General features: G+C 48.4%; 3 protein-coding genes across 8 annotated transcripts in view; 2 read left to right on the top strand and 1 right to left on the bottom strand.

Annotated features, from left to right (window-relative positions):
* ryr1b (ryanodine receptor 1b (skeletal)) overlaps nucleotides 1–5,760 on the top strand; it is a 62,139-nt gene extending 56,379 nt beyond the window's left edge. For all 5 annotated transcript variants that reach the window (XM_047035454.1, XM_047035457.1, XM_047035456.1 and 2 more), the window contains 14 exons: nucleotides 31–193; nucleotides 377–463; nucleotides 960–1,223; nucleotides 1,488–1,618; nucleotides 1,711–1,753; nucleotides 1,890–2,023; nucleotides 2,282–2,342; nucleotides 2,455–2,601; nucleotides 2,801–2,935; nucleotides 3,034–3,190; nucleotides 3,322–3,386; nucleotides 3,497–3,597; nucleotides 3,687–3,738; nucleotides 3,911–5,760. In XM_047035454.1, the coding sequence (XP_046891410.1) occupies nucleotides 31–193; nucleotides 377–463; nucleotides 960–1,223; nucleotides 1,488–1,618; nucleotides 1,711–1,753; nucleotides 1,890–2,023; nucleotides 2,282–2,342; nucleotides 2,455–2,601; nucleotides 2,801–2,935; nucleotides 3,034–3,190; nucleotides 3,322–3,386; nucleotides 3,497–3,597; nucleotides 3,687–3,738; nucleotides 3,911–4,006 (1,636 nt within the window). In that variant the 3' untranslated portion in view covers nucleotides 4,007–5,760. The remainder of the gene's footprint in view (nucleotides 1–30; nucleotides 194–376; nucleotides 464–959; nucleotides 1,224–1,487; nucleotides 1,619–1,710; nucleotides 1,754–1,889; nucleotides 2,024–2,281; nucleotides 2,343–2,454; nucleotides 2,602–2,800; nucleotides 2,936–3,033; nucleotides 3,191–3,321; nucleotides 3,387–3,496; nucleotides 3,598–3,686; nucleotides 3,739–3,910) is intronic.
* A 791-nt stretch (nucleotides 5,761–6,551) lies between these two features.
* LOC124477620 (galectin-6-like) lies at nucleotides 6,552–10,293 on the top strand. 2 transcript variants are annotated; one of them, XM_047035537.1, is made up of 14 exons: nucleotides 6,552–6,680; nucleotides 6,903–6,991; nucleotides 7,789–7,993; nucleotides 8,113–8,226; nucleotides 8,348–8,389; nucleotides 8,529–8,615; nucleotides 8,721–8,744; nucleotides 8,861–8,899; nucleotides 8,981–9,004; nucleotides 9,094–9,126; nucleotides 9,211–9,240; nucleotides 9,342–9,430; nucleotides 9,522–9,687; nucleotides 9,950–10,293. In XM_047035537.1, the coding sequence occupies exons 1-14, from the start codon at nucleotides 6,639–6,641 to the stop codon at nucleotides 10,094–10,096; spliced, it is 1,131 nt and encodes a 376-aa protein (XP_046891493.1). In that variant the 5' UTR covers nucleotides 6,552–6,638; the 3' UTR covers nucleotides 10,097–10,293. The 2 variants fall into 2 exon arrangements, with proteins under 2 accessions (XP_046891493.1, XP_046891495.1); XM_047035539.1 differs by lacking the exon at nucleotides 8,348–8,389 and having other exon boundaries at nucleotides 6,553–6,680.
* A 32-nt stretch (nucleotides 10,294–10,325) lies between these two features.
* The window catches only part of LOC124477940 (tyrosine-protein kinase receptor UFO-like), an 18,924-nt gene continuing 10,651 nt past the window's right edge, over nucleotides 10,326–18,598 (bottom strand). The window contains exons 8-17 of the mRNA XM_047036016.1: nucleotides 18,117–18,246; nucleotides 17,699–17,790; nucleotides 16,113–16,208; nucleotides 15,764–15,841; nucleotides 15,573–15,665; nucleotides 15,268–15,389; nucleotides 14,420–14,529; nucleotides 14,077–14,236; nucleotides 13,594–13,730; nucleotides 10,326–13,474 (exon numbers count right to left, since the gene is read on the bottom strand). Of these exons, the coding sequence (XP_046891972.1) occupies nucleotides 13,018–13,474; nucleotides 13,594–13,730; nucleotides 14,077–14,236; nucleotides 14,420–14,529; nucleotides 15,268–15,389; nucleotides 15,573–15,665; nucleotides 15,764–15,841; nucleotides 16,113–16,208; nucleotides 17,699–17,790; nucleotides 18,117–18,246 (1,475 nt within the window). The 3' untranslated portion in view covers nucleotides 10,326–13,017. The remainder of the gene's footprint in view (nucleotides 13,475–13,593; nucleotides 13,731–14,076; nucleotides 14,237–14,419; nucleotides 14,530–15,267; nucleotides 15,390–15,572; nucleotides 15,666–15,763; nucleotides 15,842–16,112; nucleotides 16,209–17,698; nucleotides 17,791–18,116; nucleotides 18,247–18,598) is intronic.

Below are 18,598 nucleotides of genomic sequence, written 5' to 3'. Positions count from 1 at the left end.
CCACCCTGTCGTGCCTCTTATATCCCTCAGCACCGAGAACGGAGAGAAGGCAGACAAGGAGCCAGAAGCAGAGGTCAAAGAGGAGGAACCTGAGGTGAAGGAGAAGGTGAAGCCCAAGACCAAGAAAGACAAGAAATCGGAAGAGGGCTTTGAGCTGTGGAACGAGCTGGAGATCCAGAGGATCAAATTCATGGTAAATGATCTCTTCCTGGTGGCTTCCTATTGGATGAGTGGCTTCCTGGTGTTTTCCTATTGGATGAGAACTGTTAATAGCATATAAACATGTTTCTATATCCCGTCATTGAAATGAGCCCCTGCGTGCGGAATGCATTTGATTGGGTTTAACAAGATGGTATAAGTCTCTCTTGTCTCATAGAACTACCTGTCTCGTAACTTCTACAACCTTCGCTTCCTGGCTCTGTTCATCGCCTTCGCTCTCAACTTCATCCTGCTCTTCTACAAGGTCAGTCCCAGGGACTTCTCCCCTGGTCTGTTTTACTGTCAAGTTAAGATGGTGCTCAATCAAACTGGCATGGCACAGTATAGACATGTTCACTGTCCTTTTAATGCCATCAAATATTGGTGCCTCTCTTTCCCCGCTCTCTCTCTCTCTCCCTCTCTCTCCCTCTGTCTCTCCCTCTCTCTTTCTCTCTCTCTCTCTCTCTCTCTCTCTCTCTCTCTCTCCCTCTGTCTCTCCCTCTGTCTCTCTCTCTCTCCCTCTCTCTCCCTCTGTCTCTCCCTCCCTCTCTCTCTCTCTCTCTCCCTCTCTCTCTCTCTCTCTCTCTCTCTCTCTCTCTCTCTCCCTCTGTCTCTCCCTCTCTCTCTCTCTCCCTCTGTCTCTCCCTCTCTCTCTCTCTCCCTCTGTCTCTCCCTCTGTCTCTCCCTCCCTCTCTCTCTCCCTCCCCCCCCCCCCCCCTCTCTCTCTCCCTCTCTCTCTCCCTCCCTCTCTGTCTCTCCAGGTGTCTGACAGCCCAAGAGGTGAGGAGGACTATGAGGGCTCCTCCATGTTCGAGGGGTCGGGTCTGTTTGAAGGAGGGTCTGGGGGCGGAGACGATGACGGGGGTTCTGGAATGGAGGAAGAGGGCGAAGAGGAGGAGGAGGAGGGACCAGTCTACTTCTTCCTGGAGGAAAGAACAGGCTACATGCAGCCCACCATGTCCTTCCTGTCGATCTTCCACACCGTCATCGCCTTCCTCTGCATCATCGGCTACAACTGTCTCAAGGTTCGGGCGCTTTTTCTCGTATCTGAAATCAAGTGCTTCGTCCCAAACCAACCAACCAATGTGCTCGTCCCAAACCAACCAACCAATGTGCTCGTCCCAAAACCAACCAACCAATGTGCTCGTCCCAAACCAACCAACCAATATGCTCGTCCCAAACCAACCAACCAATGTGCTCGTCCCAAACCAACCAACCAATGTGCTCGTCCCAAAACCCCGAATGTGCTCTTAACCCCCCACTCACGGGGTTTGCGTCTGTTCTCTTAGGTGCCTCTCGTCATCTTCAAGAGGGAGAAGGAGCTGGCGAGGAAGCTGGAGTTTGATGGTCTGTACGTGACGGAGCAGCCCGAGGACGACGACATCAAGGGCCAGTGGGACCGACTGGTCCTCAACACCCCGTAAGACTCTCGGAACGGAGGAGGTTGTGGAACAGTTTGCCTGGAACTAAGCGTACTGGCATTCTAACCCTGGTGTTTTCCATTTCTTGTAGGTCATTCCCCAACAATTACTGGGACAAGTTTGTTAAAAGAAAGGTAGGTAGGCTTGAACAGTGTTCAGTGCTTAGTTTACTTATCGTGCAATGCCAGGGCAATGCTAAGACTCTTTTTTATTGGACAACAAAGAAATGTATCACTCTTATGTGATGAATGTACGTGTGTGTGTGTGTAGGTGTTGGAAAAGTACGGCGATATCTACGGCAGAGAGAGGATCGCTGAGCTGCTGGGTATGGACCTGGCCTCGCTGGACGTCAGCGCCATGACTCACGAGAAGAAGCACGAGCCAGACAGCTCCATGTTCAGCTGGTACACACACACACTGGACACACTTACATTTAGTCATTTAGCAGACGCTCTTATCCAGAGCGACTTACAGTAAGCACAGGGACATTCCCCCCGAGGCAAGTAGGGTGATGTGCCTTGCCCAAGGACACACTATCCTTCATTATCTAGTCCTCTCTAGTCCTTCATTATTGTGCCGTTATTATGATGTGGGGTATGTGTTTAGTATGGACCGTTTCTTATAATGCAAGACAAACATTGTTTTTTGTTTTCCTCTTTTAGGGTTACGTCCATTGACATCAAATACCAGATCTGGAAGTTTGGTGTTATTTTCACAGACAATGTGAGTTAAGGGATGTGTGACTTTAGTCTGGCCAGTGAGTTCAGCCGCTGTGTTGTCAGTGTTTGATTGGACAGGAGACAGGAAGTCACCTCCGCTTCTCTGTGTTCTCCAGACGTTCTTGTACCTGGTGTGGTACACGGTTATGTCCGTCCTGGGACACTACAACAACTTCTTCTTTGCCGCCCACCTGCTGGACATCGCCATGGGCGTCAAAACCCTGCGCACCATCCTGTCCTCTGTCACCCACAACGGCAAACAGGTACCCGCCCACCTCTCCGCCCACACGCCAACCGACATGGACCTCATCCATGGCATGAACGGCTCTGTACCCAAAGCTTCGACAATGTTTCTCACGGGAATTGAATGCACATTTTTTGAAGAATATTCACCAGAATGTCAAGTAAGAGTCAGATATTGTGTGATATACTAAACGGGCCCCTGGCCTTCCTCTGTTTCAGTTGATGATGACTGTGGGCCTGCTGGCCGTGGTGGTCTACCTGTACACCGTGGTGGCCTTCAACTTCTTCCGGAAGTTCTACAACATGAGCGAGGACGAGGACGAGCCGGACATGAAGTGTGACGACATGATGACAGTGAGAAGACGGGAACTTGACCTCGGGCACACGGGAAAGTTTGTGTGTGTGGAAGTGTTGATTCCAACCTCTTGCCCCCCCACCTTTCTTTCCTCCAGTGTTACCTCTTCCACATGTATGTGGGCGTGCGCGCCGGCGGGGGGATAGGAGACGAGATCGAGGACCCGGCCGGGGACGAGTACGAGCTGTACCGCGTGGTCTTTGACATCACATTCTTCTTCTTCGTCATCGTCATCCTGCTGGCCATCATCCAGGGTGGGTCTGGTGTACAGAGGAGGGGGTCTGGTGTACAGAGGGGGGTGGGTCTGGTGTACAGAGGGGTTGTGGACACGGTAAATAAAGCGTGTGCAGCCTAACTGGGAATGGTGTGTGTGTTCATTTGATAGGTTTGATCATTGATGCCTTTGGAGAGCTGAGAGACCAACAGGAGCAGGTCAGAGAGAACATGGAGGTAAGACCACCTGAGATACCCGTACCGTTAAAATGATCAGGTTACAGATTAGAGCTGCCCAAGCATGTCATATTCAACTGACCTTCTTCCCTTCCCCCCACCCCCCCCAGACTCAGTGCTTCATTTGTGGAATCGGAAGCGACTATTTTGATTCAACTCCGCACGGCTTTGAGACACACACCTTGGAGGAGCATAACTTAGCCAACTACATGTGAGTAGTTCTTACAATATAGCTGTGTGTTTGTATGTGTGTGTATGTATGTCTGTAGCTAATGTTACCCTTGCTCCTTTATCCGACAGGTTCTTCCTGATGTATCTTATCAACAAAGATGAAACGGAACACACCGGACAGGTAAATGTCCAACTTCTTACCTTTAGGTCCTTTTTTGGTTCTCTGTTGAAAACCTGTGTTATTCTTGTCTCTGTTATCCTGTCACTTTTATATGGTTTTACATGCCATCTTTGGACAATTTAAGTATCTTCTTTCCTTTCTCCCTTTCTCCCTTCCTTGCTCCCTCCACCAGGAGTCGTACGTGTGGAAGATGTACTCGGAGCGATGTTGGGACTTCTTCCCGGCTGGAGACTGTTTCAGGAAGCAGTATGAGGATCAGCTGAGCTAGTGTCCTGCTCTGAGCTGTGTGTGTGTGGGGGGGGGAGACAGCTGAGAGACAGAGAGAGAGGAGGAGGAGGATTTAAGAAGGGTTTATCTGTTGGGTGTAAACACACTTGGGCTGTAGGCCAAACATTTCCCTCTGATCTCTCCTCCTGTGACAGCGTACACACGTTAAGCACACACTATTGTACTCTAGGAAACAGTATTTGAATTGATTTGACCTTTGTGGGGAAACTGATGAGATAATTGAGTTTTAGAGAGAGGAAGAATCTTGAGGCATTTTAAGGGTGTAAATCCACTTCCTGGTCTTTTTCTGTGTGAAAACATTGCTTCTTGACCAACATCCTGAGGGAACCCAGGCATGGACTTGACTCCAAGTGCACAATCAGGCACACGCATAACACTTGCATAAATCAGAATAAGAGCGCACACACACACACAACGCTGCCTTTTTCTGTCTCTGTTGCTGCACATGTTATAGTGCTTCCCGAAAAGAAACACGCTTTGCTTCACGAAAAAGTTTTATATAGTGATGGTTTAGCGTCACCACGCTTATTAAAATTAGTACTAGAATGAATACGGTTTAGCCTACTTACGCTAATGCCTTTTTTGAGTTTTCTATGTACTTACCTCTGTCATGTTCAAAGTAATAGTGCTTTCCTTTTTTTAGGCTTTTTAAGAAGTGCTTTAAAATGTGGGTGGATTCCACTCCATGCAGTGCCTCTTCTGTCCCCTAGGGCGCAGTCACACACTCAAGGCCTCTCTCTCTCTCCTCTTCTCTCTCTGGCTCTCTGACCATGTTCCAGTGATGGAACTATAATTGGAACCTTACGTGCTCTTGCTTACACGACTTAAGGGACAGGTTCTATGTCTTTCTACGATCGGATGTGGATGAAAATCGGAAGGTTGTGACAAACCAGTTTGCACTCTGAAGTCTTACAATGCATGCGGTCCTTGGTGAAGCTGTGCGTTTTGCGTTTCGGGCGTCAAAGTGACACACACAGAAGGATGGCAGGATTATTTATTGTTATTGATCCACTCCTCCTTCTGAAGAGAATTCTTATAGGTCCGTTTGTACTGATACCTGATGCACAGATATGTTTTTATCCGTGTGTTGATATAAGTTATGAATGTATTTAATGTATGCAGTGTGGCCAATGCGTCATCTGTACACCTCGAAAAGGACTAGGCTACAATACTTGGATGGCGGTTGAAGAAGTAATGTATTCTAACACCCTATATATACTTCTTTGTTTCTTTAGAGCTTTGAAATACTGAAACAGTCTAAGCTGCTTTGGTCAAAGTCAATATTGTATGTGTAACCTTTATTTAATTTTTGGGGGAGAAAATGAGAATGGAATGAACACAAAGACAATGACCGGTTTGCAGTCAGAACGGTAAAGACTCGCTTTTGTGGTTTATTTGTATTTTCTTCGCAGATTAGATTTTTATGATAGTCGGTTTTAGGAACACTGCGCATATTGTTTATTTTTATCAGTCAAGCAAGTCATGTGTGATGTGTTGATCTCAGTTCTGTAAGACGTTGCCATGGTTCCTGTGACACTCCCTTACTCACACATACAAACAGAAACACTCTTTCTCTCGGTTAGAGAGTTAGGTCAGTCTGACTCCTTGTGTTTCAGAGGGATTTTAAGGCTGTAGTCTGGAGCTGAACAGAGATCACCTATTTACACCTGGCTGAGAGCCCGTGTGACTGAATCCTGTGTTTCAATACAGAATAAACAGATTATTTTAAGATGATTTGGCGACTTCATCCTTCTTTTGTTCATGTGTTTGTGTGTGGGCATTTGTACAACATAGTGTAAGCGTGTAGGAGTATCTTCCTTGAAAAGGATAGGGCGTGCCCTCTCAGGACCCATGTCAAGTTAATCATTAGTGTAACCTAAAGAGTTTCACCCTGAAGGATTTCAATAAGATCAAGACAAAGTGAATGTATATTCAGTATTTCACCACCATTGGACCACACCAGAGAACACAAGCGTAGGACCACGTAACTGGTGGCTGGGAACCACCTTTATCTCTTGACCTAACTATCTTATTCAAATACTACGACTACATCGTAAATACATCAAATGACCACGGTTACGCCTATGATTGCTTACGACGAGAGGTGTATCCTTTGTCGACCACTTTACATGTGTCACATACTTTCAACACACTGCACACAGTAAAAGATAAAGACTACTTGTGTACTAAAGGAGTCCTGAGCAGTTTGCTTCTAGCAGACAGTCATGTCTGGTTCTGTACCTGAATCCAAACTCAGAGAAACCCCCACCCTGACACACAGTCACCTGTGGAATTTAAAGAGATTCTGATCACATGCTGGACCCATGCACATCTGTCCCTGTGCTTGTGATTGGCTTAACCCTTCCATTCTCATGTTGTGATTGGTTTAACCCCTCTATCCTCATGGCCGTGTGGCGCCACTCGCAGACTTGCAGGTCTCTCGCTTCCTCTGCCTCTCCCTTTCCTCCCACCCCAGCCCCCGCACTATGGCAGCTGCCCCTCCCTCAGGTCTGTACTGTATAAGAAGAGCCTCTCTACCGTAGGAGCTTCCTGGTCCCAGTACCTCTTCCTCCGTCTTCCAGCTGCGTCTCCGTCGGTCCATCTCTGCCACCATGTTCGTCGCCCCTCCAGGCTACCAGCCTGTGTACAGCCCTGTAAGTACCCCTGCTCGTGTGTGTGGTGTTCACCTGGTGTCTGACCAGATGGTTGGTCCTATAACGTGTTTCATCAGCTCTTTGGAAGTCCAGGAAATGTGTTACACTAAGGGACATGCTGGCATCTAGGCACTTGAAATATTCATTAGCAGACATGAGGAAGGTATTTGGTGCTGTTCACAGATAACTGAATGGTGTGGTGTGTGTGTGTTTGTGGTACAGAGCATCCCGTACGTGGGACCTATCTATGGAGGTCTGAGAGCTGGGATGTCTATCTACATCCAGGGGTCTATTCCTCACCACATCACCAGGTGAGAACACACTGCCCGGATCAGACCACACACCTAACCCGTGGGAAAATCCTTAACAAGGTTTTGTTCTAGCTAATCCCTGAACTGGATGGGAAAATTATACAACAGGTAAGATTTGAAAATAAAGATCAAATGAGACCTTGTGGAAGAGCGCCTGTGAGGAACTGAAGAAGTGTTAATGAAAGAGGGTTTGAGACTGTGTGAGGTGAGTCAGACGACCCTGGTTTCATCCCTGAAATGGGATAGTGAGGGTGAAGATTACCCAAAAAACCTAACCCTGAGGTACGAAGGCCACATGCAGTCAATTCTTTATTGAACGCAGCATTGCCTTCAAATGGGGAATAAAACGGACCTGGTGTTGCTTCAACCCTGTTTAGTACACAGAGGATAAGAGGCTGAGTAATTATCACATGGTGATTATCGTCCAGCATTGAAATAGCATTATTTTCCTCAACCTGTCAATCTTGCATTTCAACTGAAGGCGTGACCTGGTACTCTTGGAGGGCAGGGCAGGGTTGTGTAACTTTTCAAAGGAGACCATTAGCACTCAGGAACTTCATTATCAGTAGCTTGTCCCTCTGTGTGTTCTACGTTTTCAAGAACCATTATGGTTTGGTTGCCTAGCAAAGCTGCTGTATCAATGCCCTTCGACGTTCTGTACAAAACAAACATTTGACCAGATCTTTAATATCAAATGTAGAAGTTGTAGGTAACTAATTATTTCCCTGAAAAGGAAACCATGAACACTGAACCATAGTTCAACAATCTATAGCTTGCTCTGTGTCGTCACCCTACAGGTTCACGTTGAATCTGCAGTGTGGGGAGTTTGAGGGAACTGACATCGCAGTCCACTTCAACCCACGATTTGACGGTTGGGACAAGGTGGTTTTCAACAGCTTTCAAAATGGATCCTGGGGTTCGGAGCACAAGACCCATGACATGCCGTTCAGGAAGGGCGAGGCCTTCGAGATGGTCGTCGTGGTCACCGTGGAGGGATACCAGGTAAGGGACGGGGAATGTGTGTGTTTCCACATGCATTCCTGCCTATTGGGTGTGTTTCATTTGTTTTATTTGTTTTTTATTTGTCTTGGCACTAATACGTTGTTGTTGTTGTGTTGCAGTTTAAAGTGAATGGGCGAGACTTCCACTCTTTCACCCATCTTATTCCTGTGGAGAGAGTGTGTGCCCTGTCCATCGCAGGCGACGTGGCCATTCAGACAATCAACGTCATGGGGGTGAGCTGATAATGTAACGCTACATTGCAATCGCTAAGCAGCTAGCTTTGGGCGCCGGCGGCAAGGAAATTGCATCATCATGAATCATTAGGTGCTTTAATGGCTTTTGCTTTCATGCCAGGGTGCTAAAGGACAAATGAATAAATATCCAGGAGGGAGAGGAGTGAGTATGTTTAAAGAGAGAGAGAGAGAGAGAGCGAGGGAGAGAAAGAGAGAGAGACGGGAAAGAAAAGATAAGATAGAGACACCAAAATATTTCAGTGTAATATCCACACCATTCTAACAGCACCTGTATTCCCCAGGGTGGAGGAGGCATGGGTGGATACCCAGCAGGGGGAATGGGTGGAGGCATGGGTGGATACCCTGCAGGGGGAATGGGTGGAGGCATGGTAAGTGACATGACTATGGACCTAACTCTACCTAAGAAGATGTTCTTTGTCTTGGTACCACTGCTCACATGATTCGACATTGTTCTTTTCTTGCTTTTTCAACAGGGTGGATACCCTGGTGGAATGGGGGTATGTTGGTTCTGTAGATACTGTATGTGTAAAAAAAGCAATTAGCTTTTTCTTCCAGCGTGAAGGATATTAACAAGACATCCTAAAATCCCTCTCTCCCTCTTGTGGTCCTCCAGGGAGGATACCCAGCAGGTGGCATGGGCGGAGGCATGGGGGTAAGCTCCAAGCACTTTCCTGTTGTTTCTCCCTACCCCATGTTGCGGTGATTGTGACCTGATGCTTGTGTTCTCCCACAGGGAGGATATCCCGGGGATATGGGGGTAAGTTTGTCGCCACCAGGTGTGAGTTTATGCGTACTGTTTGTTTAATATCTGGATGGAGGTTTGTAATGCCCTCATGTCGTTATCAGGGAGGAGGTGGCTATCCAGGACAGAACCTGCCGGTAAGAAACAGTGCTGGAGAAATGAATGAATGAATGAGTGAATGAATGGGGCAATTGCAACCTGAAGTCTTTGTCTGGTTTCAGGTTATGGGTGGACAACCAAGGTACAACCCTGTAAGTAACTCTTCAAGAGAACGTTTTCATATTCTGTTGAGCGTGCGGCTCCAGTGGTGTTCAGGCTGTGAGTGAACTGACTGTTCCGTGTTTGTTGCCAGCCCGTCCCTTACTGTGAAACCATCCCAGGAGGAATGTCCTCCAAGAGAACCATTGTGATCAGGGGCATGGTGCCCATTGGAGCAGACAGGTGTGTGTGTGTTTGTGTGTGAACAAGTGTGAGAAAGAGAGAAACAAACAAACAAAAACAAACTGTCCTATGTATTTTGTGCGTGGTGCAGGTTCAGTGTTAACTTCAAGGTGTCCAGCTCAAGGGAAGTTGCCTTCCACATGAACCCTAGAGTTAGGGAGGGGATGGTGATCAGGAACAGCATGGTCGGGGGCAGCTGGGGGCAGGAGGAAAGAGAGCTCAGCCTCAACCCTTTCCTGGAGGGGCAGTACTTTGACGTAAGTCTGGCTACCTGTCTCTCTGACTGTTTTGTCTATGTCTGTCCGTCTGCCTGTCTGTGTCTGTCTCTCTGTCTGCCTGTCTGTGTCTGTCCTTCTGCATGTCTGTCTGTGTCTGTCCTTTTGCCTGCCTGTCTGCCTGTCTCTCTGCCTGCCTGTGTCTGTCTGCTTGCCTGTCTCTCTGCCTACCTACCGGCCTGTCTCTGTCTGTCTGACGTCTGTCTCTCTGTCTGTCTCTCACACGTCTTCCTGCCTTCCTCAGATGTCCATCCGCTGTGGTAACCAGAGGTATAAGGTGTTTGTGAATGGGCAGCACATGTGCGACTTCTTCCATCGCTACCAGGCCTTCAACCAGGTAGACACGCTGGAGATCATTGGAGATGTCCAGATCTCCTACGTCCACTTCTAATGCTGCATCTCTAAACACCTGCTCATATAGCAATAACTTAATCACTCAGCCATCTGGACAAATAACGTTTTTAGTGTATATCCTAGGTTTTCATCAGACTAGAAGTTTCTGTTGTATCAGTTTGAAAAACAGGCTTGTATGTTTCTTTAAGCGAACAGGATGAATAAACTGTGTCCTGGACGTCTGCATCTCTTCATGTGTCAGTTTCACAGTATATTACAAACAGAGCTCACGTGTGTAAGGAATCTTTTTTATTTCATACAAAATAGGTATAAAAATCTTTTACAAATTCATTGCCGTATTAACATGCCTGTTTTAGAACAATCGTCTCCTCATTAGCTAGACACATTGAAACCCACAGTAATCATAAACCAAAACAAATGGCAAAATACTGGCTCTCTGAAGGCACTTTGTAAAGTTAGAACTTCAGTTTATTGCTGGACGAATATAAACATTGAAGGTGTGGCATGTAAAAAGGCTATTACAACACATGTATATTAGATAAGAGTTGTCTTTTTTATATTTTGTAAAATCCAATTTTTGTTAAATGCATAAAGGCCTAATAATTCACTCTGTGAAAAGCCCATTTAAACCCGGATAGCTTAAGGACAAACGCTCTACTGACTCGGTATGACGATCTTGTGTACCTTCGTCTGTGATGTTAAAACTGAATGCAAGTCACCATGTCTTCAATACAGCATTGATTTCAGTCCTTCTCATTCACAATACTGTGCTACTGTAGTTGCCTACCTTCAGTTAAAACATACAGCACCAAAATTCAAGACGGGAGACGTGACGTACAGGTGAATTTTCAATAATGCTAACAATGCGACCGTCCTTCTATGTGTGTTTTAGGTAGTTACACGTATTGTCGAGCAGCACGTTTATTCAACCAAATTCCTTCCTCAACTGATCTGATCTGCACATCAAATAGTAAATCGTAAAGTAAGTGAGGAACTGGTGGATGTTAGCATCTGCAGAAATAAGTGGACACACAATGCAAAGTAACGACAAGTTCCGGGCGTTACTGTTGTGTCTCAACAACACAAGCGAAAGATGTCAAAGACTGTGATCTGTCGCTTTACTTGCGGTTCTCTGCCTCTCAAGCCATTCCCAGCCTCGCGTCTCCAGCTCTCTCTCTGGAAGTGGCCGTGTACGCACACTTCCCCTGCAGTGTGACACGGCGAATGAGTCCACTTCCTCAGAATTTTGGAAAAGCAGAAGTAGATCGTGGTCTAGGGATGTGGTAACGCTGGTTTGTTCACACATTACATCCTAGCTGACCGTACCATTTCCCAATAAACGAAACGTTTATAATTGTTGCATAAAGTCAGCTTTTGTTCGTCAGAGGCATAATGGATCAGTCCATTTCAGACACACTTAGTGATTAAAAAAGAATAAAAACAAGCAACACAAAATACAATAAAAAAAAATAAAGAAAAGTATATAAAATGTTAACATTAGTGCAAAGGTCACACAAACAAACAAAAAAACGTAAGAAAAAGTCCAATCACACCGTAGAAGTAACACTGTGCTTAAGCCACAAAAGCTTTTGTCTAACCATCGGAAAACCATCTTGTAACTCCTTTAACTCTCCGGAACTCAAGAGCATGCCTCTCTCTTCAACTGACCAGTACCTTTTTAGGGGGGTTTTAACTGTCTACTACTAGTACCTGAGTTGTGATAATGACCAGAGACTCAGAGGGAGTGTTGCACTGCCCAGGTCTTCCCCCTCGTTTAACTGTTCACAGTAACTTCAGCCATGAAGAAACTGCGTTTCCCTTTCTGTCTTTTCCGTTCACGATTCCACTGAACTGCACATCTGCTTTACGGAGCTGTAGATACTTAGGTGTCAAACTACATGTCTCTTGGACGATGAATGTGAGGAAAAGATGCATGTGGAGAGAAAGGACCGAGGCGCAACCGTGGGCGGGGTCAAGATTTTGGTGTCGCATCCACCATCACCTCCTCGTTATGTGATCCCCATCTCCTTCTGTCCTGGTTTGAGAAGCTGCCGTGATGGCTTTGTCCATTCACATGGATTAACGGGAACAAACCATCTGTCACATGTGGTGGACATGACATGGGTGGGGCGTGGGGCAGCTATGGTTCAGGGGGTAGAGAGGGTTGTCTGTTAATCGCAAGGTTGGCGGTTCGATCCCCGACTCCTCCTAGGTCATGTGCCGAAGTCTCCTTGAGTAAGACTCTGAACCCCAAGTTGCTCCTGATGGGCAAGCCGGTGCCTTGCATGGCAGCTCACTGTCGTCGGTATGTGTGAGTGTGAGTAGGAATGGGTGAACGAGAGGCAAAACATTGTAAAGCGCTTTGAGTGCCACTAAGGTAGAAAAGCGCTCAATCAATGCAGTCCATTCACCATTTAGTGGACATGACCTCTGCATCTGCTCTCTGGACAGTCTGACAGAAGAGACTCCTGAGTGTTTGTGTGTCATACCCAAGAGGGTATCAGGGTCTGACCTGGCAGATCTTCGATGAGCATGATGTTACGGTAGGTTCAAACGATTGGGAAACACTGGTACATGTACTGACGTACACATTAACCTGGTGTCCGATTCTCTGATCGTGCTGCAGTTTAAGTGGGCGGGGAAGGTCTGTTTGAATGGAAAAGAGCTGTACACTCAATGTTCTCTGGCTTAGAGTGGATGTGGAAAGAGGAATACAAATGTCAGAAAGCTCCTACAACTGGGAATGTCTTAGGGAGTGTGTGTGTGGCTGTTTGTGCAAAACGTATGTTGGGACATGTCGGTGTCCAATGGGTTCACGACCAAGAGGAAGGATTGTGGAGCTCCCTGATTCGAGAGGCTGGCCCACATTGGTATCGATCACCCACCATCACCCACGACAAAAAGATGTCCATATCACAGTTTGTGACAGTCCATCAAACTGAAGCAGAGAAAGACCCATCACTGCCAGGGGACCTTCCTGACCCCACACCACTCCCTGTCCTCCAGGACCTCGGCCGTGGGCGTGGGGGCAGGCGTGGGCGTGGGGGTGGAGTGAGAGGAGGGCTCGAGAGGCAGGGTAGCCATGGAGGAAGACGACAGGAGATTGAGACTCTCCAGCGAGTCGGAGAGCGCTCGGTTGGTCTCGTGCTGGGGACAGAGGACGTAACGGTTGGGGTGGTGTACCTCCACCGTGGCCACAGACTCCAGGCCCTTCAAACAGGGGCCCCCCGTGGGGTCCCGGCCCCCCACTGCGCCCAGCTCCGAGGAGGACTCCTCCATGTTGACGTAGAGGATCTCGTCGGGGTCCTGTGGGTCCGGGAGCTCGTCCAGGGCCTTCTCCAGCTCGCAGCGCAGGTCCTCGAACCCGGGTCGGTCCTTAGGGCTCAGCAGCCAGCAGGAGAACATCATGGAGTAGCTGGAGGAGGTGAGGGAAGAGAGAACTCATTCATGTCGGCACGGAAACGTACGATTGAATGGATCCAGTGAGCGCGGTCAGGTGATGTACAGTGTCAGACAGGTGAGGTTGCTACTCACATGCTGTCGAGGCAGTCAGGAGGCTGCTTGAGGCGGTTCCCCTGCCTCAGATAGTCGTAGATCTCACTGTTCTCCACCCCAGGGTATGGCGTCTGACCACGCGTTGCTATCTCCCACATGGTCACTCCGAACGACCACTGAGAGGGAGGGGCAGGAAGATGGAGGCGGAGGCAAGGAGTGGGTCAGAGAGAGGGTGAGACGGAAGAAGGGCTTGAGTTCTCCTCGGTTCTCTCATAGCGAGCCAAACGTTCCTCAAACACAAATCCCCACTGAGCAAACAGTAGCTAGTCACTGGGCCAAATCAGAACAGCTACCTGCCCACTAAAAACACACGTAATAACACAGCCATGTTTGCTTTGGCTTGGTTCAGCGTACACACAAAACATGCCAAAAAATGTGGGTTTTGAAGTGAAAACAAGAGGTGTAAAAAATACACAACTTCACCGCGCCAAAGATACACGCAGACTGCTCTTACGAACTCACCACGTCACTCTTAGTGGTGTAGACGCGGTCAGCCAGGCTCTCGATAGCGATCCACTTGACGGGCATCTTGGAGATGCGGCCCTGGCGGTAGTAGTCTCCGTTGTAGATCTTCTTGGAGAGGCCGAAGTCCGCCACACAAACGTTCATGTTCTCATTCAGCCTTGAAACAGACAGAGAGAGAGAGAGAGAGAGAGAGAGAGGTCAGAGTACTGCAACAGTAAAGGGCATGTGTTTCAGACACACAGGCCAGAGGTGGGCATAGGACAGGAAGTTGACAGGGCACAGGACAGGAAGTTGACAGGGAACAGGACAGGAAGTTGACAGGAGGAGACGTTGTGCTTACATGCAGTTACGAGCTGCCAGGTCTCTGTGGATGAAGTTCTTCCTGCTAAGGTACTCCATCCCCCGGGCGATGTCGGTCATGAACTTCACCAGCATCTGGGATGGGAGATACTGTAGGGCAAGGAGGAGGGGGAGTCCATACAGGGGGTACTTTAATTTACAGGCTCAGCTGCTGATGTGCTATCAGTCCAGCAGAGGGCGCCTTAACCCATCTAAACTTAGTTGTTTAAAAACCCTTGTCCTGCACAGTGGAGTGGACTAAACCATTACTCAAGTGCTGTCTCTATTAGAGATGAAGGCTTCCCCTATTCCAAGGCCGATGGTTCAGTCCGCACCAGAGGGAGGGTTAGGATTCAGCTTTTTAGTGTTGATGTAATGCTGGCCATTATTTCCAAGGAACTTGTTTTGATTACACTTGCATTTCTTAATCACTGTTCCCATGTGGCGTATTGCGTACAGCAGTTTTATCTTCTTTCTTATTATTTCACAACTCCTGAGTGACAGCCCTGCTGATAGTGAAGGGGTCCACCTTAAACTCCCCCCACTACCAAACACGAGCCAAACACTAATACTGAATACAACATCATACTTGGAACTTACTTGGAAAATCCCTTACTCCCAGATATTATAGACCATTGGAGCCAAGAGCACAGTGTGTATGTGTGTGAGACTGTGTGTGTGTGTGTGAGAGAGACTGTGTGTGTGTGTGTGAGAGACTGTGTGTGTGTGTGTGTGTGTGAGAGAGACTGTGTGTGTGTGTGTGTGTGTGAGAGAGACTGTGTGTGTGTGTGAGAGACTGTGTGTGTGTGTGTGAGAGAGACTGTGTGTGTGTGTGTGCGTAGGACTCACCACAGGGCAGTCTCCCAGACGTGAGTATAGTAGATAGCTGTGCAGGTCTCCATGCTTCATGTAGGGCAGGATGACCACAGGTGATGGATAACCTTCACTCTCCACAGTCTGGAGACACACACCTGGGGACACAGTTGAACAGAAACATTGTGGCCTAGGCATGACTTCAGGAAACGTAGACCCTGTCGCCCAGCAGGGAACAGTAGAAGTACGAGGAACTTAGGATACCACTGTGAAAGTGTCCCCCTGCACTGGGGCAACGCTGTCTGAATCCAGACTAATACTGATGTTCTGTGTTTCCTCACCTAGGAGCCTCATCACGTTGTGGTGGTCAAACTCCTTCATGCACGCGGCTTCTCGTAGGAAGTCCTCCATCTCCGTGCGAGTGCAGATGGCGACTAGAGGGAAGAAGAGCGGGAGAGGGGCGGGTGAGAGCGTGCGGGTGAGAGCCTGCCTGCTTCAGAACGTGTCGTATTTTCTGCGGGGGTCAACTTACTCTTCATGGTCTTCACTGCCACTTTCAGAGCAGACTCCTCCTGAGTGACCAGTCCCTCCATCACAGAGCCAAACTCTCCTGCACACACACACACACACACACTGGTAAAGCGACATACTAACTACAGAATGTTTCCATTCTGTCACAGCGATAGTGTGGTGCCCCATTATCAGATGGGCTCAGCTGTAGCAAGGCCAGGAGAGACAGGCAGTATCTTAGTTTGTGATAGACAGAGGAGCGGAAATCCCAGCAAGATATCTTCCCTCCAGGGCTGACTCCCTGAATGATCTGCATCCCACAGACTTTATCCCAAGGTCAGGAGAGAGTTGAGGAGGCCTGCTGCTCTCACCTTCTCCCAACGTCTTTCCCAGGGTTAGTTTATGTTTGTCCACCATCACGTCCTGCAGCTTGTGCTTGAGATCGTCACTGATGCCAAGGGTGTTCACTGGCAGAGACAAAACACAGCAAAACACGGTCAACGTCAAATAACAGCGTCTTAAACGTACAGGACTGAAACACCCAGGGCCGGCCGGTCATGGAACCTTTCAGGGGTCTGACAGCATTTTGATACACATCATTACTGGGCGGGACCGTATTGGAGAGAGAGGACAGGATATGAGGTCATAGACAGGGGTGGAGCCGGTGGTGTCAAGCCCCGCGGCTCTCCCAGGCTGCGGTGTCGGACTGAGGTCAGGCCCAGCTGGCTGTCACCCATCGGCACTGATAGCGAAGAGACCGTGCGTCACTCCGACACGGATGTTTTCACATCTGGGCTGAGCTGCGTTCAGGGACAGACGTGTGAGAGGAACCCCTCTCCCCCAGCTGTTGCCGGACTATCAATCTGCCACGCGTCGGACAGCAATGCGCTCAGTCCGCAGGCATGTTCCGACGAGCACTTAGCGTGACTGGCTCTCAGCAGATGCTGGCTAGGAAGTCGGGGCTGTCTTGTTGGTGAGCCAGGATGACTAATCAACAACAACAGAGCATCCGACCATGTTGTCGACTCTATCCATGGGGGATATCTTTCTCTCTCTCTCACCCCTCTCTCTCCCTCTCTCTCTCTCTCTCTCTCTCTCTCTCTCTCTCTCTCTCACCCCTCTCTTCCCCCCCCCCCCCTCTCTCTCCCTCTCTCTCCCTCTCTCTCTCTCTCTTAGGTGATCTCATTCAGCTTCTTCATCTGTTTTTCTTTCTCCTCCTGTCATTTGGTTGTTTTGTCACTCCAACATGTTGCAACGTGCGATGTGAAGAAGAACACTCACAGTGTCACTGAACTTGAGTGTCGCTTGACTGTATGAAAGATGACTGTGTGTGAGAGGCAAATTTTTTGGGAGCGAACAATTCTGGCTTTTACAGAAAGGCATCTTGGCAGAGCACAGACATGTACTGATATAAAGTACCATGGGGTTTTTTGATACTGCACCTCAATTTAAATCGTATTTCCCTGGGCACCCTGTCTTAAACAGATTACATACACTCTAGGCTGTAAGATGACTTAATAAGATAAAACATTTTCCTGTAAGAGCCAGTGTCTACTGAATGGGCACACTGTGCTGTTTTCTCAGCTGGAAAGACGAGATATACTACAAAAACAGAAGGAAAAGTTCTGAAACTGTAGTAGTTAGGTCAGGCCTGTAACCCTAGTGTCAGAAACAAACCACAGGCAAAAGAACAGGGAAACTATCTACTATGTATCACTGTCTGTGCTGAGGCTGGGTACTGGTCGAGACATGTACAGATCTGCTCTTCCATGGACAAGCCACCAGCCTTCAGTACAGAAGGCTGGGATGCTCAATCTGGGTTGAGGATGAAATTTTGTTTATCTCTGATGCTCTATTTCTACATTTCTATGCAGCTGCATGTCTGTGAAACAAGTGTAACCTGTGTGTGTGTGTGTGTGTGTGCGGGTCTAAGAGAGGCAGGAGGTGTACTACTCACAGGTAGCCTCGGTGGTTCTGCGGCTGTAGGTGCGACGGGCTCGGTACCGGACCACCAGCTCCCCACTCTCCATCATGGGCTCAAAGGCCTCACTGTGAACACACACAGTCAAACACACACACAGTCAAACACACACACAGACACACACACACAGACACAGAGAAAAAGACACAGTTAAGAATCAGTCGTAGCTCCTGCAGGTGGCTAAACAGCTGAAAGCCTGGATTTTCCCTCTAGTTCAGACGGATGGGATCTTTACACAGATGGGCTCTGTAGAGAAGCCTTCTAAATGCAGCAGAATGCACAGGGAAACTGAGACTAATAGGTCAAGCAAAATACATCATTTATCTTGGCTCAGCAGCGCTGCCTGGTCCCTCCCTCCCTGAGGTGGGAGGAGGCGGGCCCATGTGGTACGCACCCGAAACGAGTCTCCTTTCTCCGCAGACGAGCCACGTACACGGCCATGAGCACGGCCAGGGCCACGGCCGCCGCGATGGCCATCACCACGTACCACCAGTGCCAGGAGAAGGCAGGGGGGGAGGACAGGCCTGAGGGGGAGGGGAGGGGAGGAGGGGAGGGAAAGGGGCGGGTCATGTGAGTGTTTGAGGGAAAGGGGGAAGACTAAATAGCTTAACTACCACAGGGGTGTGTGTGTCTTTGGGGTTAGTATGGTGTAAAGGGGTTTTAATGCAGGTCGTAGCTAGGGGGGTACTGTGGTATTCCTGTTGGATCTGTTATTTGTCTCTTGACGTCTCGTGTCCTCTGCGTCGAGGGCTGATGATCTCATTAGAAGCAGCTTAGTGACCTCAACTGCTCCTCCGTATTCTATAAACACTGGGGTGGGACGCCTCATGCTCTTTATTAAACTGAACACCCAAAATACCTCCTTCTCTCCTTCCC

The sequence above is a fragment of the Hypomesus transpacificus genome, chromosome 15 (assembly GCF_021917145.1).
Source record: "Hypomesus transpacificus isolate Combined female chromosome 15, fHypTra1, whole genome shotgun sequence".
NCBI classification, from domain to species: Eukaryota; Metazoa; Chordata; class Actinopteri; order Osmeriformes; family Osmeridae; genus Hypomesus; species Hypomesus transpacificus.
Note: the sequence above shows the minus strand (reverse complement) of the source record. Positions and strands in the feature narration are given on the sequence as shown.